General features: G+C 42.3%; 1 protein-coding gene across 1 annotated transcript; it reads left to right on the forward strand.

Annotated features, from left to right (window-relative positions):
* Nucleotides 1–12,804: 12,804 nt before the first annotated feature.
* On the forward strand, nucleotides 12,805–17,674 carry LOC114429324 (zinc finger protein 2 homolog). The gene is made up of 3 exons (XM_028398220.1): nucleotides 12,805–12,848; nucleotides 13,045–13,230; nucleotides 16,533–17,674. The coding sequence occupies exons 1-3, from the start codon at nucleotides 12,821–12,823 to the stop codon at nucleotides 17,333–17,335; spliced, it is 1,017 nt and encodes a 338-aa protein (XP_028254021.1). The 5' UTR covers nucleotides 12,805–12,820; the 3' UTR covers nucleotides 17,336–17,674.
* Nucleotides 17,675–23,757: the final 6,083 nt, after the last annotated feature.

Here is a 23,757-nt window from a genome sequence, read left to right on the forward strand (position 1 = left end):
TTCCTTGTCTTTGTCTTCCTGAGTTCTGTTCTCACCTGAGCTGCTGTGAAGGACAGCGGTGGGGGTGGGGGATGAATGTCTCTGTGTGGGTGTTGTTAGGGGACATAAAAATCTTCTGGATCCTTTCATTCATCTTCCCCAGTTCTTTGATTAAGAAGAAGTTGACAATATCTGGTCTCAAAATTACAATTTATTCTAACAGTAAAGAAGCAAATTCTGGGTCACACAAACAGAGATCTCTGTGGTTGCCTGGCCTCACAGCCAGAGAACATGCCATTCTTGTAAACACCTTTTATCCTATCTTGAGATTCCATAAAATCATGTCCTTCCCTAACTCTGCACCAATGGGGTCAGCTCAACTAATATTTAGTTTACCTTATTTGGTAATGGTTAAACCTGAGAGTCAGGATAAAACAGAAAGAAATAGCAGGGGGTCCCCTTTTGTCAGTCGTAAACCTAAAAAAAGTAAAAAGATAAGTTCTCCAGGAGAATGATCACTGTACCATATGAGTGACTTTATGACGCCCCATAAAAGCTTACACCTCTTCCCCCATGTAAGTTCACTTTAAGTCCTAACATCTCATAAGCTGTGGGTCAAATCTGAAAGTGACCAGGAAAACAAACTCACAGGAAGGGTGGGTCGTAAAATGGGTCATGGAGGTGAACACATCCTTTCTGTCAAGATCTGGATTTACAACCTTAGCTTGATATCAACCAGAGCTGTCTCCAAAGAGCAGACAACAGCTAACAGAGTAAATGAATTACAAAAGTGAAATTACACACTTCTCAATACATTCAGTATACCTGTCTTCCTTTGATCTTCTGTAAAACTTACTTAACACATAAGTACTTATAAAACACATTACAGTAATATGCATACAGAAATGAAAACTTCATGTTAGGGACACACTTCTAGATATGTGGACCCACACCACATAACAACATCATACAAAATAAATCTTTCACCTAACAGTGTGAAGTGGTTTGATGTTGTGATAAGCTAAGAGTGTGGGGGGCTGTGGGAGAGGAACAAAGGCCAGGAGTCAGAGAGTAGAGGTGCGACTGCAAGGGGGGAGGAGTGGGTGCTACATCAAACCTATTGAAGTGTAGGTTTAGGTCATTGACCCACTTCTGATCCCCCTCAGCCTGTGAGTGGGGTGTGTTGTAGCCAGAGATGGTTTTCAGGCTTCTCCTCACCCCGCTGACGTTCTGCTGCTGCAGCTGCTCCTCCATCTTCTTCCTGTAGCTGGCTTTTCCCTCTCTGATCTTCCTCCTCAGCTCCCTCTGTGCAGCCCTCAGCTCATCCTTGCTCCCTGACCTGAAAGCTCTCTTCTTCTCCTTCAGGAGAGCTTTAATTTCAGGGTTAATCCACGGCTTGTTGTTGGAGAAACACTGTACCTTCTTGGAAGGAAGAGTGTTCTCAACGCAGAAGTTAATATAGTCCGTTATGCAGTCTGTTATTGTGTTGATGTCCTCCCCATGTGGGTCATAAAGCTCTGTCCACACAGTGGTGTTGAAGCAGTCCATGAGAGCAGCCTCACTCTCCTCGGTCCATCTCTTCATTCTGCGTGAGACCGCCGGTTGCCTGTGCACAACAGGAGTGTACACAGTCTGCAGATGGACTATGTTATGGTCAGCTCTTCCCAGGGGAGGGAGGGGGGATGCAAAATATGCCTCCTTGGTGTTGGCATAAAGCAAGTCCAGTGTTCTATTGTCTCTAGTGGGGCAAGTGACGTACTGAGTGAATGTGGGCAGAACAGATGAGGGAGACGCGTGGTTAAAGTCTCCAGAGATGAGGAAGAGGGCCTGTGGGTGCTGTGTCTGCAGCCTGCTGGTGACTGCGAGCAGGGTGTCACAAGCTGTGTCCGTGTTAGCAGAGGGAGGGACGTACACCACTGTTACAATCACATGTGAGAACTCCCGTGGTCGATAGAAAGGCCTCATGCTAACTGCTAACAGTTCGATGTCCCTGTTGCACAGTTGTTCTTTAATAGTGCAGTGTCCCAGTTTGCACCACCTCACGTTCACATACACAGCCAGCCCCCCTCCTTTTCCCTTACCGCTGTCCCATGTTCTGTCCGCCCGCAGCAGATGAAAGTTTTCCAGCAGAAGAGTAGAATCCGGGATGTTCTGTGTGAGCCAGGTCTCGGAAAACAGAAGGACGCTGCTCTCCATGTACGCACGCTGATGGCGAGTTAGTGCCGCTAGCTCATCCATCTTATTGGGAAGAGATCTCACATTTCCCATAGTGACGGTGGGGAGAGCCGGTCTGAAGCATCTCTTCTTATCCCGACGTTTCTTCCCGGCACTGCAACCACGGCGGGTCTTCCGAACCAGTTCCGGGGGTATTTGGTGTCTGTCCCTGGGGAACACTACAGCGCTACGCAGCGCAATCAGCTGTTCCCTACTGTAAACAACACGAGCCGCATGCATTGTTGCTCTGGAAGTTGTTGAAAAAGCAGAAAAACGGCGAGAATCCTGATAAAAAAACTGCAGGGACACAGTACTATACTCTACAAGTGTGTAGAGAGAAGTTTTGTACAAAAATAAAAGTGAAGAATAGCAAAAAGTAGGAAAAAAAGAGACAGTAAGCAGGAGCCGTTGCAAGCAGCAGCCGGTCTCCACCAGCGCTGGAAGTAGGTGAAGTAGGTATGTTGTATAAAGATGATGTCTGAGTCCACCACCTCTGTTAAAGGAAGGTTTTTCCAGCTTGAAGTGATGTAGTGTGTCTCCCACCCGTGGTGTCAGGATTTCAGCCAAGTGCTCAGCCACATTGTATGTGAGTCAGCATGGTGATGATATACTTGACCTGTACTTCCAGGATCCTCCTGCAGCTTCTGGCAGTTTGTCAAAAAGTGATTGTGTTTCTTAGAAGAGGACGGCATAAAACTTGACAGAAACCTAAAGATGTGCTCGTTAGCAGAGGATGGTTTCGATACATCGACCTCTGATCGGTGTGATTGCTGCAAGGGCAACACTGTAGGACAGAGTAGGTTCAGATAATGGATGGATTCAACAACAAAGAAAATAATATTTGTAATTTTTTTTTCAATAATAATTGATCATAGACTGGGCTCTGTGTTGTTTAAACCTATAAAGCATTTGACTGGGAGAACGCTATATTCAGTTTGTTTTAGCAAACATTTCCATTTACAGCGTTAGCATCGGCGGCTAAGTTGCTTGGCTAACCAGCTACAGATAAGCCTTGTGTTATTGTTAGCTTTAGTTAGCTCTCTCTTTGTCTTCAGTTAGCGTAACTTTCAATGGACTTTTATTACTGTAGTGTAGTGTAGTATTACTGTGTCATAGCATCACTGTATTGGTTTTCAATATCCTATGATAATGTAATTGTAGTAAAATAATGTTTTTGTGTTGTTAAAATGATGATCTCTTAATTTAATTATATGATAATACAGCAAACACATATATTTACAGTTGTTATTAACAGTTGTTTAAACAACAATCAATAACCTATTATGTTAGGCCAGTGTTCTGAGAAACATTATGCTTGGCCTCCTTGTTCTTCTATTGTTGTTCTTTTAGGACTATTTACTGACAGACCTGGATCCTGAAGCTGGTGGACTACACACCACCAAGGGAATACACTGGTACAGTTTCCTAATGTCTGGAAAAACTCATTTGTATGTAAGTGATTTCATATATTTGTACATGACATATGATTTGATGTGTTTGTTTCTGTGTATGTGTGATTTTCAGGAGAGCTTATGGGGTGGAGTATCTATATGACCAGACAGGCAGGGCGCTGGAAGACTACAAGTGCACACTGGATGCCATGGAGACAGACACCAGCGTGGCTGTGGCTGAGGATGAGGGCTACGCTTTGCTGGAGCCAGAGGAGTTTGAGGACTTCATTGTCCCCTTGCTGGATGCTCCTCCACTCACCACAGGCAAGTCTCCTGCTCCTGCGTCCCCTTCTGGTCGTGCTTGCCCAGGCGATTCCTCTGCTGGGGCCTCTCCACTCACCACAGATGCATCTGCTACTGTGTCTGCATCTGATGTAAGGTTTTTTCCAACTGATTTTAACCCTAACCGCTAGATCCAATGTAAGGTTATTTTGATCTTGCATCACTGCAGGCTTTATAATTGTGAATTATAAGACAGCTGTAATATCTGGTCATTATTTTTCAAACTAGCATGTACACTTATCTTTTATTGCTATATTTTACACTGCCTTATTTTTCCAGGTGTTTCGTCAGGTCCCAAGGGCAGCCAGACCCGTTCGACTCCATTCAAGAAAACTCTACAAGTCCAGATGCCTTGCTTCAATCATCTCTATGAATATGACCTGGATGACTGAGACTCTTCATCAGCATACACCAGTGTGTTATCAACAAAGCCTGTGTGATGGCTGAGACCACCGTCCAGCTGCCTGAGGTGAACACAGCAATGCTGGCATGACGGTGAGTAAATCATGAAGTATGTGTACTATGTCAGCTGTATTTGTGGAATATATAGCTTCTTTAAAACCTACCGTTTTGTTGTTTTCTTTTTTTCCCAGGTACAACAAGCAGAGTCGGCCTCGGGAGACCAAGGTGCTTCAGCAGGACATTCTCTCTTGACCGTGGCTGCAGGGGACAACCTGCACAGCTTTACCCTGCCAGCCAATACAGCAGGCATGGCCAGGTTTAAAAGGCAGCTGGTGTTTGGGGGAGACAGACCCCCATCTCTTCTCTGAATCTTGAGGCCAGCCCGGCATCTGCTTCACTGCAGCATCCTGCCACCAGCGCAGCATCTTTGCTGCAGTGTATATCAGTGTGTATATAGTGTAAATAAACACATTCTTTTGGTATCAGTTTCCCCCTCTGTGTAATTCAGTTAATAATAATAATGTTCAGGTAGTTGGGCATGTACAGCTTCATAGCATGATAGTAGATTGAACAATAGGTCTGCCAGACAGCATTGCTTGACCTCTGGAATGTGTGGATTCTTAAAACTGTGAATCTGCCTTTATCACAATTAAATGAGGCTATAAATGTTACAAAAGCTTTTGTTCGGTTTTTACAGGATTTGTAAATACAGTCTGATTTCAGTGTTTGTAAATACCATTTAATTCCATAAAATATTTTTATAAAAAATGATGTTTATCCAAATATGAATTTAGACTAATATTAAGAGGCTTTATGAGCAGCAAAGACTACAAATAAACTCCTACTGGTCCTTTACATGTGCTCAATGTGAGCAATATTCCCCCCAAAAAGTTACTGAAATGGTAATAACACCTAAAGGTTTTTTTCCATTGTTCTTATATATTTGGGTTTGTGGGGGTTAATCAAGAGTCTGGAGCCATTGATGACCCTTATATTGCAGACAAGGTCGGTATACAAAAAAGGAAGATGAGAAAAATGCAGATTAACACATTACAGCTTGTTACTAAGGATACAATTATTGTATACAATCCTGTTCCTCTCAAGCTCTTTCCATATACCAGTACGTCAGGCTAAAGGACACCACATCAGACACTGTCATCAGCAGCACCGGAGCTCCCCAGGGGATGGTGCTGGCCCCCCTCCTCTTCACCCTTTACGCCTCAGACTTCTGCTACAACTCAGAACTGTGTCACATCCAGAAGTTTGCAGATGACACAGCCATCGTGGGCTGTATCAGGGATGATGGAGAGGATGAGTACAGAAGTGTAGTCAGCGACTTTGTCACCTGGAGTCAGGTGAACCATCTCCAGCTTAACACCTCAAAGACTAAGGAGCTGGTCATCGACTTCGGGAAGTCCAGCCCACAGCCACGTCCAGTGACCATCAGGGACGACGAGGTGGAGATTGTAGGCAACTACAAGTACCTCGGGTTGTGGCTGGACAACAAGCTGGACTGGACATGCTGCACAGATCACCTGTACAAGAAGGGCCAGAGCCGTCTGGGGGGGTAACATAAACAAAAGATGTGCTAACAGGCTGGACAGACTTGTCAGGCGGGCCGGCTCTGTGGACGATGCCAGTCATCCTCTGCACACTGTCATCAGTGCTCAGAGGAGCCTGAACAGTCACAGGCTGCTCCTCCCCAAGAGCAGGACCAACAGACTCAGAGACTCCTTTGTCCCCCGATCCATCAAACTTTACAACTCTGCTTTTGGCAGGAGGGGGAGAAGGAGGGAGGAGCACAGCCCGCCTGATACAACACACGTGCAATAATTTATATGTGCAATAATCCATCTGTACCATCTATGCTGCTGTGCAATGTTTGTAAATAATTCCTCTTATCTTTTATTTGTATCTTTTATTTTTTACTGCACTTTATTTTATTCTATTTAACTCTTGCTCTGACTGACTGAGTGTTGTATTGCTGCTGGTACCCAAATTTCCCCGAGGGACCTTCCCAAAGGGATTAATAAAGTATATTCTATTCTATTCTATTCTATATATACACACCCTAACAGCCCTTCTCACTGATGGTGCAAATCAATAAATCTCATAACTGATAAATGATACAAACTAACAGGGAATGCAACTGTTACTTTAACAAGTATACATTTTAAAACACAAAAATATGTAAATATAATTACATTTACTCACCAAGTTCACTTTTTTGTATGTCATCAAAGGAGAACTGTGCATGTCACACAGTCAAGTACTGCCACCTAGTGTCAGGTATAGGTATCAGATTGGTGATTCAACAGTGTTCTATTGAAATTACTTAGTTGTTTTTTTGTTGCGTAACAAGAAGCACAAAAATGTTAATTAAATTGGACATAATTAGTTATTTGATCCAACAACTCTCTTTTTCAGTGCAGAGGGATCTTTGCTTTGGGTTCCTGCCCACGTAGATGTGGAAGGAAATCAAAAGGCAGACATGTTGGCTAAGAATGCAATAAAAACACAGGCGATTGATTTAGAGATATCATTGATCAAATCAGAATTAAAGACCATTATAAAGAAGCACTGCAACAAACCAGAGTATCACTGAGGACTGCTGCTGTGTTCTTTTTCCAACACCTGTATTTTAGATTTCTACTGTATTATTACACTTTGTATTAGTATTATTTTTATGAAACAGCACAGTTCCTCTTGTGCAACATTATAACCAGCAGTATAATACTCCTATTGGAGTTGTTAGCTTTTTTTTCATTTCATGATATCCATGATGTAGGATGCAAATACAGCACTGTACATGTCTCAGCTGTATATCTCATGGTTATTCTTATTTCTGTGTCCCTCGCGCACCTTGCGATCCGCGGGGCTATCGCTGTCTTCTCTCCTATGCTCTCGTCTCCTATACTCTCCTGTCCTATGCTCTCCTCCTCTCATTTCCACAGATATACAACAAACACATGTTTACAACCAAACTTTCCTGTTACCAGTAGGTGGCGCTATGATCGTGTCATCCTATTAGCATATATATCTGTTCAGACTCAGGTCCATAGCAGTACTGTAAGATTTTGTCCACATTGCATGAAGTATATGGGTAGTACTGCATAAAACACAGTGAATTCCTTTGTAATGGCGAATGGTCAACTTTGAGGCCACACCCCCGCCACACGGTAATACTTTTGAAAGAGTGTTGGAATGCGTCTATTCCCTATGGTGTCCTGAGTGGACACAGTGAATTACAGCTCAATTGCATGAAGTATGCGAGGCGTTAAACGTTTTATAGCAGGGTCAGAAATTGCCAAAAATTACAAAAAAAATCAAAATGGTGGACTTCCTGTTGGGTTTGGAGGGGAGGTCCAAGAGACTTTTTTGTGCGTCTTGGGGTGATACACATGTGTGCTAATTTTAATGATCCTGTGTCAAACTGGCCAGCGGAGCTACGCGTTAGGGCAAAAAATACAGGGAGTTCCTTTGTAATGACGAATGGTCAACTTTGAGGCCACGCCCCCACCACACCGTAATACTTTTGTGAGAGTTTTGGAATGCGTCTATTCCCTATGGTGTCCTGAGTTGACACAGTGATTTTCAGCTTGATTGGATGAAGTATGCGAGGTGTGAAAAGTTTTGCAGCAGGGTCACAAATTGCCAAAAATTAACAGAAATTTCAAAATGGCGGACTTCCTGTTGGGTTTGGAGGGGGGGTCCAAGAGACTTTTTTGTGCATCTTGGGGTGATACACATGTGTGCCAATTTTCATGAGCCTCCCCAAAACAGGCCACAGGGGCATGCAGAAAAACCTATGAAAACACAACATTTTGTGTAGCCAGTAGGTGGCGCTCTATCAAAGCCTCAATATTGTTGTATAGATGTGTTTAGGGTCAGACTCTGATCATACATGTGACATTTCGTACAGATCGGACAGAAAACGAAGAAGTTATAGCAACTTCCTGTTTCCTCTGAAATGGTCAAACTTTGAGGCCACGCCCCGGCCACACCGTCAGACTTTTGTAAGAGTTTTGGAATGCGTCTATTCCCTATGTTGTCCTGAGTGGACACGGTGACTTTCAGCTCAATCCGATGAAGTATGCGAGGCGTGAAAAGTTTTGCAGCAGGGTCACACATCGCCAAAAATGGCCACAAACTTTCAAATGGCGGACTTCCTGTTGGGTTTGGAGGGGGGGTCCAAGAGACTTTTTTGTACGTCTTGAGGTGATACATATGTGTGCCAATTTTCATAATCCTGTGTCAAACTGGCCAGAGGGGCTACGCGTTAGGGCAAAAAATACAGTGAGTTCCTTTGTAATGGCGAATGGTCAACTTTGAGGCCACGCCCCCCACACCGTAATACTTTTGTAAGAGTTTTGGGCGCGTTGGGGGCGCTATAGAGCCATTTTTCTATGTGCATTTCAAAAGTCAGCAAATTTCAAAATTTTTCGGGGGAATGAATTTTTCTACCAAGTTTGGTGAGTTTTTGGGCATGTTAAGGCCCCCAAAAATGTGATCTCAGGGGGGAAAAAAAAAAAATAATCCTAAGGGTTTCAATAGGGCTCTTGCACCATTTGGTGCTCGGGCCCTAAAAAGTCGAATCTACTGTTCACACTCCAGTCCGGTAGGTGGCGGTAAAGCACATTGCAAGTTGGCTGCTAACCGCCAATAAAGTGAAGAAGAAGAAGAGAAGGAAGGAGGGGGAAGAGGGAAAACAAAGACGAGCACAGCTACAGCAGAAGAAGCAGAAGTAGTAATGGTCGTTACTTCAACAGAAGTGTTTCGCTGTGAGTGTTTTATTACATCTGAATGGCTGCTGTTCAGTTTCTGAGAGGTTTTGTTTTATCAGCGAGCGGCTAACTGCTGCTGCTGCTGAAATATTGGGAGTGTTTGAACAAACTATCGTCCAGTACGAGGAAGAGCTGGACAGCGTAACTGCTGGATATCATCCTGAAGCCTGAGATAAAGCTACACAGAATAGGTATGTAAACATGACAATGTCACGGAACAACAACGGCTCTGTTATTAAATATATACATATACATATAGTGTTTCTAACAGGAAGATACTGACTTCATGAGTTTAGCTACAAATGTGTCAAATGATTTCAGGTATTTGTTCAGAGGTTTTTTATTATTATTATTATAAATATATCGGCATCGGCCAAAATCCTCGCCGATTTAAATTCAGGCACATCCGTGGGCAGCCCTGTGTTATTGGTGCCGCATAGAGCCACTCTGGGGCGGTAGAACCAGAGCCATTGGTTGGCTGTGTTACAAATCACTCCCTTATTACTATAGGGCCCTGTATAGTGCCTTCGCCATTTTGTAGTGCTGTCCGAATTCTTAGTGAGATATTATAGACCCCATATAGGGCCCTTAATGTATCCCACAATGCATCATGAAAAGTAGTGTCCATCCGATAATCTGTGCTATAAAGGCACAAATTATAACTGCTAGCAACAGAGATTGTTTAGCCGGCAGAGATCAACTCGTTTAATTAGCTTATTAGTTTGATTGCCGTTGCAAAACTCTTGTTATTCACCCTCTTCTTCATTCTTCTGGAAGTTATTTGGCAGCGTATCTTCAGCATACATTGACCAATTTCAGCCATTCAACTATCGAAATGTCAATCTCACAGAGGACATTCCGGGTCAACATCAAGTTTCTTTCAAAAAACATAGTTTTTCAAATATTAAGCAATTTCTGCGGCACTTTTAACATTGAAGTCTATGAGAGAGCCCTTCAACGAGGGTCATCTGCCAAATGTATCTCCTCCTACAAATTTCACACTACAGACTCCATTTTAGTCTTAAAACGCTTATTAGATAACTTAGATAACTTGTATTCAGAATTTTCTAATTCCGAATTGTTTCCGCATGCCAGGCTCTCAAATTTGGAGTGGTTTTTGAGGTCTCCTCTGCTGTTACCATGGTGACAGGCTGACACACAGAGGCATACAAAGCTCTGAATTGCTCTGATTCTCAGCATTCAAAGCAATGCTTCAGCTGCAGCAATCAAACTTGCATTTTCTTCAGGAAATGCCCTTTTCTAGTTTTATGGTAAATATCAAAATAAACCCCACAGAAGTATATTTCCAGCCGCTATTTGTGTCAGTTATGCTTTTGAGTAGTGGTGTTGACCACCGAAAGTACTGCATTTATTATTTAGAATGTGTTAAATCGGGAGGGAAAGGTTAGCTTGGGTAGCTACTTATGTAAGTGGTGCTAACTTTACAGGTTCGTTCTTCACCCTCTTTCTTTCTTTCTTATTCCTGCTTCTGCACCTCCCATCTGGCTGAGATAATTTTGCCACCAGTTTGAAGGAAAAATGGTTTGGGTTCTGACGGTGTCACTCTTCAACCTCAACACCAAACCGTTTTGCCTGTAGAGCCAGCTGTTCGGGGAGAGTGCCAGTCTTTTGTGCCCCCCAACAACGTAGGCCTATAGCAGCATAGCTGTGCTAAAAGTTAAGATTTTATCAGCCCTATGACACCTGTTATACCTGTGGCTGAGGCAACTGTAACTATACCTACCAGCCCTACACACTAGGTCTAAGGCTAACTGTAGATTAGCTACTGTATATTGGTAACTGGTTCCATAGTAGCGGTGCCTGGTAGCTAAAGGCTCGTCTACTTTTATGAATCCTAGGAACTACAAGTAAGTGGGATGTATAGTCATAGAGTTCAGTCTATCAAACCAGCATGTCGTTCTCTGTCTGACGGTGGGAGTATGTGCGTACACGTGTCTGTGTTTATTAGGGTTGGGCGGTATTAAGGTATACCAGCGGGGCACACAGGTAGCAACGGTGTCATTTTTAATACCGTCAATAAAAAAAAAGCAATGTACTTATATACAAGATGAGGATCAAATACTAAACATATTTTATTTGATGCCTTGTGTGGTTGAATCTTCAGTTTCACTTCAGTAGTATAATATATTTTACTTTTGGAGATGTTTGATAAAGTTTATGAACATGACATGACAGCGCGGAGGAGAGAGAGAGAGAGAGAGAGAGAGAGAGAGAGATATAGTCGCACCTGTGACCGGGTCCCTTAGAAGAGCACTGCTGGCTTTAGAGGACGAGCCAGAGCTGAGATATATAAAAACTATATTAACTGAAAAAGATTGCTTGTCATGTTTCAGGCAGTTTATAATGCGTTTTACCTGCCGCGAATTGTAGGCTACAGCAGCTGAATTAAAATTAGACGTGCGCGGTATGTGCTGTTGTATATGTGCTGTTTTGATGGGGCTCTGCAGAGACACCCCTCTCTCTCTCAATGGAAGTTCAAGCCAAGTCCGGGAGAAGTGATGGCAAATTGTTGCGCACTTGTGGCATCTATGAGCTGCAGCGCACTTGTCTTTGCCTGTAATTTATTTGACCGTCGGAGGGGGGGAGGCGCACGGCACGGTATTCATGTACACTGGGGTAAAATGTGGAGGCTGTTTGACGGTGTCAAAATTTGGATACCGCCCAACCCTAGTGTCTATAGCGTCTGTGTCTGTGTCTGTGTGTGTGTACACACATCATGCCTCTGTGCGCAGACAGCAGCGGTGAATTGTAAACACACAACCATGCAGAGACAGAAATGACATGCTGCTGTGCAAATAAGATAAATAACTGTTAGTTAGCTGTTTAGTTTGTTTAATAAAGGAACAAGGTGTAGACCTGTTCTATAGGAAAGGTTTTCTTAAATGGCTTCTGTTATGATCTGATGCTATATAGAAATTAAAAAGAAATGAAATTGACTTGACCTGATATAATGATGGGGAAACACTGAACTGATTCTAAAATATGGTAAATGTTGGATAATTACTTGTGCAATTGGCTTGAGGTTGGCCACTAGGGTTGTTTTTCACAGCCCAATTGAGTTCCTTATGAAGGTCCTTAGGGTCCTATTGATGTTGTACAGCTCCAGGCATTCCAGGATCCATGTGTGTGGCATTGAGTTGTATGCTTTCTTGTAGTCAATCCAGGCAGTGCACAGGTTGGTCTGTCTGGTCTTACAGAAGGCTCTAATATTACCAAAAAGGGAAACCAATTGTAAAAACAAAACAAAAAGGTTTAAGTGTATCATTAGTTTTAGTATAAGAAGGTGCTGAACTGTTCAAAGGCTTGAAGCAGCTTGTAGGAGCAGGTAAACATCTTCAAGTCCAGTTGTCCTGCTTCAAATTTTTAAAAGGAAATGACCTGGATGAATCAGTTCTTGGCAAATGAGCTGCTATCATGGAGAACACATAATCTCTCTGTTTTCTTCTGTCCCTCTGACCTGCAGATCTCCCTCAACAACACAGTTGTCAAGTGGAGGATGTTCTGGCTGACCAGCAACTCTGTAACCAGAGGAAGAAATTCACTCTGGACCAGGAGGAACCAGAACCTCCACAGGTTAAAGAGGAACAGCAGGAAGTCTGTCATGAAGGAGAGCAGCATGTACTGAAAGAGGAGACTGATCCCTCTTTAGTAACTGCTGCTTATGATGGACCAGAACCAAACCATGACATGGTTCTCTCTCACAACGCTCCTCAAGGTAAAATGTCTCTAAAATGTCAAACTTGTGGAAAATCCTTTCTATCAGTCAGAATCTAACCTTTCTCTTTGTCAGAACCTGAATTGTGATATTTTCTGTTTGTTAGTATTGTAATGTTGCATTAATTTATTGGGTTGTTCCAGGGTTTACATGTTTCCATCAACACATTAGTTGTTGTGTCCATCTGTCCCTCCAGTTCTCCCTCAACAACATGACTGTAAGGAGGAAGAGATCCTGTCTGACCAGCAGCTCTGTAACCAGGAAAAAAATTCCAGTCTGGAGCACTTTGACCTGACTGTCATCCAATACAAAGAAGAGATCAACCATCAGAGCTCACTGCTGAACATTATCCTGACACCTGAGATACGGTTATACAGAACAGGTATGTGAAACTACAAACAAGCAGTGAATCCAGTGACTCATGCAGTCAGTCAATCAGAGCTCTGTGCCAGAGGTGGGCAGATTTGAGGACTTGAGGCTTGCTTGACTAACACTGATAAAAGACTCGACTTGACTTTGACTTGGCTTTCATGACTTGAGACTTGACTTAGACTTGAAACAGATGACTTGAAAGGAATTTTTTAATATAAAGATATGCATTCTTTTATGTCAATTAACCCCACTACCATTCAACTACAACTATTTTGGACCAGCGCAATGACACGTTCAGGCCCCCCTCCCCCTGCTCACATGGGACCCCTTTTTCAGCGCTGTTGTCAAAGCAGAGAGGTGTAGCAGCATGTTTAAACTAAAGGAAGCACGCACACAGTTCAGGCTTCAAGAGAAGATGGCAAAGAAAGAAGCAGAGGACAAAACGGGAGAGAGGTAAGAGTCTATAACATAGCACAGCCTCACCTTATTCCACCACACTGTTTGTCTACGTGGTTTCACATTGCATCACTTTTACTGCAGCTTGAATGTTAACTGTGAGCCGCTCTGCATAAAAAAGTCTCCTAAATGAGTTACAAACATCAATATAATAACGTGATATAAAATGTAAACGTATATATAAAAACGTAAATATAATAAAGCTGTAAAGTAGCTTGTTAGCTCATGCAGCAACAGTGTGTAGTTGCTATGCCATGATGATATTTAGCTTGTTTTGTTCCGTTCACAGGATTTAGCATTAGACTAAAGCTGGATCCATACTCCACAAGAACAGAGAACTTCCTTCCCCCTGCCGACGTTACGCTAACAAAATGACATCATTTTTCTCTCGGACCGCCCATTGTGCAGCGCTCTCGGACACATGGCCCGGGCAGAACTTTTTCTCTCAAGGCTGTGTGTCAACCATGCTGTGATTGGTCAGAATTTATTGTGGGCGTGATGAATGTGGAGAAGCCAAGAGCTTCTTCAGGTGCAGAACACACAGACAGAAGGAGGAAGCACAGCGACAATGGACAGTTTAGATGAGCAGCTGGCAAACAGCTCCTGGAAGGAGAAACACGGCGCACAAATCAATCCCAGTATTGATCACAGCGTTACAGCGGCTCGACTCGCATATTAAGCACCGGGAGACGGGATGTATTATTGCAGAGCGATATTGGAGCGAGTTCTCTGTTTTCTGTTCTCGTGGGGAATGGCCTGTTACAAGTGGTGCTGTTACAACTCACTGTACCCCAGTGGTACCTTCTTGCCTAGGGCCCCTATAGTGTCCAGTAATGGCTCTCCATGAGGACCTCCAGAAATCCAGCTAAGCATAGATGGACAGAGGAACGTGCTATCGACTTTTTCTCTCTCTAAATTCGACATGGGACAGGAACAGTATCAGGACTGTTTCTGGGGAACGTGCCGGAGTACTGGGGGCCACTAGGAGCGCAGGGGAGTGGAGCGGAGCGTCCCTGTCCATCGTGTCGCTCCCTACTGCCCGCGCCTAGCAATGCTAGAGCCATTAGAAAAGTTAAAGCTACATGATGGACGCTCGTTGCTCCCTGCTGCACGGGGAGGCTCGGCGGCTGGATAAAAGAAACTCTCCAGAAATGCGAACATTTGTAGAATTAGTTTGTGTCGTGTGAGCAGACTGTGATAAACTGTGATATTTTACTGGTGCAGCAGAGCAGTCCGTCTTTGCTTGTTAACGTTCTCTGTTAAACTGTCAGCTGTACAGTGAGACTCGGCACTTCTCTCAAAAAGACTCCGTAATTCAGTACGCATCTGTCGTAAGGCACGTCATTACATTTTTACATCTCGTTGCATGCACTGCAAACCTGTGTAAACATTAAATTACCAGACCCTTTGAGATCAGCACTAACTGACTCCCACCTAGTCCACCTGACATTTTACTGATGTCTGCTGCTCCTAAACCAGACCTGCCACATATGATCAGATCTCACCTTCACAGTAGAGTCAATAACTTGCCTGTTGCTCTGTTATCACAACCGCACAGTCTCTGAATGTTTTAAATTTATGCTGGAAATTCAGATGACATGTTCTGATCTATTCATCTGAATGCTAAGACGTTATTTTGTTTGCTGTGTAAGATGTAATATATTACAAAACAGCATACACAGTTATTATTGTTAAAAATAATGACATCGAGGACTCTCTGCCTTCAGAGTTTTGCATTATCGAATCTGGCCCTCCCCGAAAAAATTTTGGACACCCCTGTTCTAGATATTTACAATACACAGTGATATTTGAAAGATACCTACACGATACATTTTGTTAACGCTAGTGCCCAGTAGCGCTATTGTCAATGTTTATTGAACATATAATGATGTATAAATAAGCGTAGCATTTGTTTTACTGCGTCCATTATTGTTGTTTTGTTTCTATAAGAATGTTTTCCAGGAACTCCAGTTTGAAATGATGCTATGGTTTCCGGGGCAACAGGTAGTGAACTCGAATGTTGTAATATAAAATGATGCATTTGGACTTTTGGCTCAGCCTTTATCAGTAAAACACATTAAAACAACTAAGAAGCATATGGAGTATCATTATTCGCACATTTGCATGATAAAGGCTGAGCCTCCAGTCCATATACAGCATTTCAATTGAAAACTGAACACCGCTGATGACTGTATACAATTCTATACAGCCAATGGGTTAATAATAACATGCATAATAATCAGCTTTGTAAATGTTTAATTTGAATATGTAATATGAACATATCAAGCTATTGTTGCATTATTACGTGAGTCGGTGAAGAATATTTATTTTGTTAAGATTAAGAATACCTTTATTAGTTCCACAATTGGGAAAATGCGTAATAAATGTTATAATGTTATAAATGTATCCTAAAGTCAATATTTTTAGGGACACACACGCAATATTTTTTTTTCTTTTAAACATGCCATTGTGTGCATTTTAATTTGAAGACCATTAGATTTTTGTATGACTTGACTTGTGACTTGCTTGACCTGAGCAATGACTTGACTTGCTTGAGTCTCATCACATTGACTTGGGACTTGCTTGGGACTTGCACATGAGTGACTTACTCCCACCTCTGCTCTGTGCTGTTTATTAGACTTAATGATGAAAACTGTGAAACGGCTGTTATTATTCCATATGCAAAGTTTTGACGTCACGTGTCATTGAAGCCTTAAAGGAATTACACAATGTTTGCCTGTGTGCGCTCAATAATGTCATATGACTTGTTTGCACTGTGAAGGCTGCAATTGTTCTAAACTAGAATGCATTTTCTGATCATCATATTCTGTTTTCTTGTTTCATTTAACCCTCCAGCTCTCTCTCCACAACACAATTTTAAGGAGGAAGAGCTGATTCTAGCTAATCAGCAGCTTTGTAACCAGGAGAGGAACTGCAGTCTGACGTGGGAGGAACTAGAACCTCCACAGGTTAAAGAGGAACACCACATTCTCTGCAGCATTCATGAGGGAGAACAGCATGTACTGAACGAGGAGACTCAACCCTCCATAGTGACTGCTGCTTATAAAAGTAACCATATTGAACCAGAACTAAACTGTGATGTGGTTTTCTCTCACTCGCCTCCAGGAAAGAAATCTCTAAACTGTAAACCTTGTGGAAAATCCTTTTCATGTCAGTCGAGCCTTAATAGACATCTGAGAATTCACACAGGTGAGAAGTCATATTCTTGCAAAATATGTGGGAAATATTTTCGTAAAAAACGTGAGTTAACTGTCCACAGTAAAACCCATATAGGTGAGAAGCCATTTTCTTGCAAAACATGTGGGAAATGTTTTGGACGAAATAGTAATTTAACTCTCCACACGAGAACCCACACAGGTAAGAAGCCATTTTCTTGCAAAATATGTGGTAAATGTTTTAATCAACGTGGTGATTTAGTTGTCCACATGAGAACCCACACTGGTGAAAAGCCATTTTCGTGCAAAACATGTGGCAAACGTTTTACTATAAATTGTAATTTAATGGTCCACATGAGAACCCATACAGGTGAAAAACCATTTTTGTGCAAAATATGTGGGAAACCTTTCAGTAATAGTTTCAATGTTATTCGTCACTTAAAGACCCACACAGATAAGAAGACATGTTTGCCAAACAGGTGAACTATCTGATGTAAGATGTGTCGATGTGTGTCTGTCTTTACGCCAGGTGTGTCACCAGCATCAGAATGAATGGTACCCTATGCATTAATGTGGAACCTGGCCGGCCAAGTTTGGCCGTGCCCATGCATTAGGTGCAAAGTGCTGTGTTTGGCTTTTTCTTTGGCTCTCATCTAATGGGGTCCAGGGGCCCAATGAGCCTTGGTGCAACAAAGCTACTGTGAATTTCACAGGAATAATCCGACTGCAACTGATAAATAACTTGCTGTTATTATTTGTTATTTATTCACTTGCCATAGAATGCAGGTATAATGCACATGTATGTGTCAAGGTGTCTGTGGCTCTGACATGTAAAACACAGTGTTTCATCCTGTAAAGTTTGTTTCAGTCTGCACTGATCTTTCTTCCTGCAGCTTTATAACTGCAACATGTTTTGGTTTATAAAGCAAAATAAAGTTCATTTTCACAAATGATGAAGGTGCAGACAAACACTGGAACCACAGAGCATCCTTCAGGATTTCTGCATGTCTTATTTCTGCCACAAGATGATGCTGTTTTACAGGCTTTACAATCTCCTCCAACTCAAGGAGAGGAAGGAAAGTTTCACAGTATAAATGTAAACATTTCCCAAGTTATTAACCCATTATTGTCCACACTCTGCATGTTGTTCCCTCATGTAGCCTGTAAAGGCTGTTGATACATACTGTAAAGATATTCATACACTGAGGAGAGGCCTGTTCTGTCGCTGTCCTGTGCTGAAATCATTGATGCACACTGTATCCAAGTGGTGCTGTCCAGTGCTGAAAATGTGGCTGCTCCCTCTGCGCTGTTACAGATACTGATTGTTATGACCAGTGGAGGTTCTGCATTGAATTTACTCCCCGGGGCAAGACCCCAAGATCTGGGAGACCCAGAGGTGAACTGAAAGAATATGTCTGGAACTGGGTTTAAAGTGATTTACTGATAGAGTACAATATGTGAAGATGGCAACTAAAGTCATGATAAATTCAGAACTACAAGTACCGTACCAAAACTCAACACATCCACTCTTCATGTTACAAAAACAGTCAATATGTTTCATACACAAGGTACTTGGAACACCAGATCCCCCTTTTTTTGTTACATTCTGCACAGCACAAATTCTGTTTAAAGCATATAATAACTTATTACCTGGTAACATTCAGAAACTATTCACTCTGAGAGGGAAGTCTAACTTTAAAGTACTGATGGTAAGAGCCACCAGGAAGAGCTTGTGTGTGTCTGTATGTGGAGTAAAAGTGTTAATACTAATAATTAGTTATATTAAATTATTGATGATTATTGTATATTGTGTGATTCTATGTTTCTATGCATAGATTCATACTGTGGTGGTGTTATGTATGTGCTTAAAGTATGACGGGAGCAGCTATACTGGTTATGTTCTATGAATGGTGGAGACAGTGGAATCAAACCAGTTCTTCTTACTACCTTCCACTTCCTTTCCAGCATATAGTGTAGACTTTATGTACAAGCATGTATCCAGGGTCAGTTCTGTGGGCTTGTTACACTGGCTCTTACATAGTCCAAAAAAAGTAAATGGCTGTGATTACATAGTTGCCTCACCAGACCGTAGGTGGAAAAGCAGGCTGTGCCACATTAATATGTTGAAACCATACTTACAGCAGCTGCTGGCTTCACAGTCTGCTGTCACTGAGGCGAGGCCTGTTCTGTTGCTGTCTGGTTCTGAAATCATTGACCCGCGCTGTATCCCGGTGGCACTGTCCAGTGCTGAAACTGCTAGTCGGGCTGCTCCCTAGTTAGTCCTGCATTTTAGATCCTCTCTCCGGAAGAAATCATGTGACATTTGTCTGACATCACATAATACCAGTTTATTTTCTCCTCAAGTAGCCTACATCAGATGCTGAATTTCCTGGAAGAGAGCAGGTGAGTGATTGACAATTCTTCATCATCTTGATGTGGAGGAGCAGCAACTCCAACTTGTGCTTTTTGAGGTTCAGGACATGTGACAAGGTTGCAGCATGTTTATGTAACTGGGTTGACGTGGGGAGCTCTGGGTCCTGAGCACCACATTCACAGCAAAAACTGGAGAGTTAAAATTTCAGAGTTAAATGTTTAGGAGTTGATTTTAACTCCTGAAGTGTAATTTCAACACTTTCAGAGTTAAATTGTGTCCAGTTGTGGAGTTGTCTGACAGAGTTGATTCCATCAGTGTTAAATCAACACTGCAGAGATACAGTTAAGCTCCGCCTCTGCCTCCGCCCCAGTATGGCTGACGTGCACAGTTCCCCTTTGATGATGTGCTTGATAATGGCCTCCTAATTCTCCTGGTTGTCTAAAAAAGTTACAGAAGCTGTGTCTCATTTCAGGGTCTGCATCCTTCGCAGCCTACGCGGTCTCAGGAGGCCGCGTACTTCTGAGGATCCTCCGGAGGATCCTCAACCATTGGTAAATGGGACGGTCTGGCCTTCAAAGCACTTCCTGATTGTGGCGCGACGTCATAAATTTTGCCCCGGGAAAAACAAAAGCAGCGACACAACACGGACTACACAACAAACGGGACAACAGTGTGGATTTAGACATTTGGAATTTTTTAATATATTTATTTGTTGTTGGAGGAAGAGGAGAGGCGGCTCCAGCGGCAGCAAAAACGGTGACGGCTCATTTTCTTCAGGCTGGGAGAGCGCAGTGGGGAGGTGACGGTAAGCTGCTGTTTAACCATATTATTGATCATAATTAATATACCAGTTACTGAGCAAACGCTAGATATATAACCAGTAGATAATAGCCAGTATTATAACCAGTAAGACAAATATGATTAAATGTAATTTATATTTTATTCAATTGTAAGTCTTGATACAGGGTCTGTTTGTAATTTTAATACTTTAAATTAAATAGCTAAATGTGTAAGAACCCTGCAAATAACCCTGAAACCACTGCTTTAATGCGTCATTAAGCATCAGGTCTGTCACTACACCAGAGAATTACTGCTGGGTGGAGGAGAGTGGGGCTCCCTGCAGGACCAGCTGTCTGTCCTGGAGGAGGTGTACTGACCATCATCACCTTTGGAGGGTGAGGATACATATTTTATAGCTTTTCATATTTTATATTTTATTTATTTATTTAAGTTATTATTTTTATTTTTGCCCTTTTTAAAAACATCTTTAGTAACATGGCAGCCGCCGATCGTCAGCTCTGCAAACCCTGATGGACGATGTGGTGGACAGAGGAGACAGACACCCCCCTCCCCCAGATGATGTCCCACTCACAGCCAGAGGACTCCAAGATCTTCACCGTGGCATCATCCAGTCCAGCAGCACCACCAAGGACTCCTGCTCAGCCAAACATTTATATATATGTTCTTTGTGAATAGTATTTTCTGCTGATCTTTATAAATAATAAACTGTACATTTTCATAATGCCCACTGGTAAATAGTTAGAAATGTTCAAACTGTGTCTTTGTAAATATTGTACATAACAGAACAATAAATGATTTACTGTTGTCACTGAGAAGTTGTTCAAAAGTTTACTTAAATTATAAATAGGTGAAAACACATAATGTAACAAGGTTAGAAGAGTTTAAGAACACAGAGACATGAACGATTTAATATACAATTTAATAAGTAACCATTTAAATAACACAGAACATCAAAATCACTGCTGTCCACCAATCCTCTCAATGAGCTGATGTCTGTCCGTTCTTTCTCTCCTCTCTCTCTCCCTCTCTCCCTCTCCCTCTCTCCTCTCTCTCCCTCCCTCCCTCTCCAGCCTCACGTCCTCCGTTATCAATTGTTATCAATCCCCTCTGCTCCTCCTACAACAAAATGACAACAGGCAGAATGACCGTTTGATATAATAACCATAATATTGCTCCTCACGTGAACTATACTTTATACTCTACTACAGTAAACAGTCCAGAAACAACATTCAATCAAAGCGTTTAGTTTACAGCGCCTCGTATCAACAGGACGTCATGTTTGTAAATATAAAACTCATTTTTTTAATGCCGCTGTCACTACTAGCATTTTAAAACTCTCGAACTACTGCTCTTTACTTACATTTAAATGTGAATTCAGCACCTCTTGCCGCTGCCGCTCGTTTGGTCCGTCATTGTACTATTGGACAAAAAGTAGGTCCGCAAAGCATTGTGGGATATTTAAGGCCATGAAGGATGGTAGCAATGCATCCTCCAAATTCAGGCAAAAGGAGGACGCATTTGGAGGACGCATTTGAAGGACCCTTCGACTTTTGGCGAATTGGGACAGCCTTCGCGCAGCTTTGTGACGTAAGCGGCCTTAAAATGCACACTCCGAAGGATGCAGACCCTGAATTGAGACACAGCTATTGAAGCCTTGAGTAATGAACCATTTCTTTAATCAGGTGTCGAAGCTTCAACAAAGCCTCGAAAAAAATCATTAGTTACGAGTAAAGAACTAAAAAATAAAATTGAAAAAATATACTAAAATAAACTAAACTTGCCTTTATGCCTTTATGCTCTTTTTTTTCCTTTCAGCATTGATTTCACTGCTCCCCCAACCACCCTCACTCATGGTGCAAATCCTCGATTCAGGGACTGAGGCATCTGTTTCCTCATATTTTCCTAGTATTGTGAACACCATCAGTGAGGACGGCTTTATGCATGTGTATGTGTAAACATCCGTACAAGGTGTGGGTGATTGTAGTATCCCTGGTTGGCAATGTAGTTATGCTGACTGAAGCAGCCTTCTATGCCTCACAGTCTTGCCTCATATTTTTCCACGTTATTTTAAAGAGATAATGTTATATCTAGTGATGGGTTTTCAAGGCTTTGTTGAAGCTTCGACACATGATTCAAGAAAATGGTTTATTACTCGAGGCTTCAATGACACAGTGCTCGAGTAGGACATCTAGTGGTGAATAAAATGAATTGCGGTGTGTGTTATTGGTTCATGGATTGTTTGGGATTTGAATCGCTGTGCAGTCTCGTTTGACTGCACTACATGTTTGAATAATTGCAGGCTGACACAATAAAATAAAATCAATGTGATAAATGTATCAATGTAGCTAATATATTTCACTACCTGATTAATCTATAACTATATATTGATATAGCTACATTAAATAGGGATGTCCTATCCCTGAACACACTTGATCCCACCAAGCGATCCACAACCCGAACCAATCACATGACTCGTATGCTGTTCGAAGCACTCAACTGCTTCAAACGCCACTGAAGTGGTTTAAACGTCACTAGTCACGTGACTGAAGCAAGCCTCGGCACAGTGGTTCGAAACAATTGCTTAATGAGCGCATGTGTCTCTCTAAAGAAAGATAAGCGTAAATTATATATATATATAGTATTCAAGTATTTCTGAATCTGATAAGGCATAAATAAGGACTCAAACACAGATACAGGTACATAAACTTTTCTTATTTGTAAACAAAATCATATATATATATATATATATATATATATAAAACTATTTACAATAAAACAGTATAAAACGCTTCAAAAACAATTTACAATAACAATATAAAACACTATAAATAACAACAATTTATAAAAACATTTAAAAAAAACATTTACAATGGTGTTCTTAGGCAGTCCTCCAGCAGAACCCTGGGTTGAGTGAGCCTTGAGTTGAAACAGACATTTTCTGTTGCTATTTCTGGAGGCAAAGGGGTCCTGGGTGACTGTGCCCCATATCTTAATGGGGTCCTGGGTGCCTGTGTGAAGACAGGGAAGGGCACGTTGAGACACAGCATTTAATGTGATACAATATTCCTGTCATCTCATAAGCCAAAGGTTACATAAGCCAGTCAGGACAAGAAGTGATGTACCGTCTGAGTGCCTGTCACTGTCATCAAGGAGGTCTCGTCCACCTCCGCCTCATTCTCCTCCAGCTTGATATGTAACTCCTCATGCCTTTCCTTTTCCAGCTCCTCCAGCTCCTCCGAGTCCTCCTCCAGCTTCAGATGAAACTCTTCAGGGCATTCCTCCTCCTCAATTGATGAGCTCTGAGAATGGAAAAGAAAAGTTAGAACGGAGCCTGTCAGTTTCTGCTTCAGTGAAAGTCTTGCTGGGGAACAACTTGCCTCTTGCTCTGGAGGAGCAGATGACCCCTCCTCAGCAGACTCTTCTGCCTCCTGATGCTGCTGTGTAGAGAGAAAACATGGAGTGTAGTTACTGTAAATACAGTTACTGAGCAAATTAAGCCATAGTGTTATCATTTACTTACTTCTGGCTGAGACAGACCCTTCCTCAGGCGCCTGTTTTCAGCCCGCTGATTCTCCAGCTGCTGTTTTAGGCGCCTGACTGTCCGTTCCAACTTCAGACATCGCCTGCAAGCAGGTGTCTCCTCCTCCGCCTCTGCCTCCTCCTTCTCTGGACTTTTCATTTCTGCCTCTGCCTGTGCCTCCTCCTCCTGCTCATCCTCCTCCTTGTCCTC

The sequence above is a fragment of the Parambassis ranga genome, unplaced genomic scaffold, assembly GCF_900634625.1.
Source record: "Parambassis ranga unplaced genomic scaffold, fParRan2.1 scaffold_107_arrow_ctg1, whole genome shotgun sequence".
Taxonomy (NCBI): domain Eukaryota; kingdom Metazoa; phylum Chordata; class Actinopteri; family Ambassidae; genus Parambassis; species Parambassis ranga.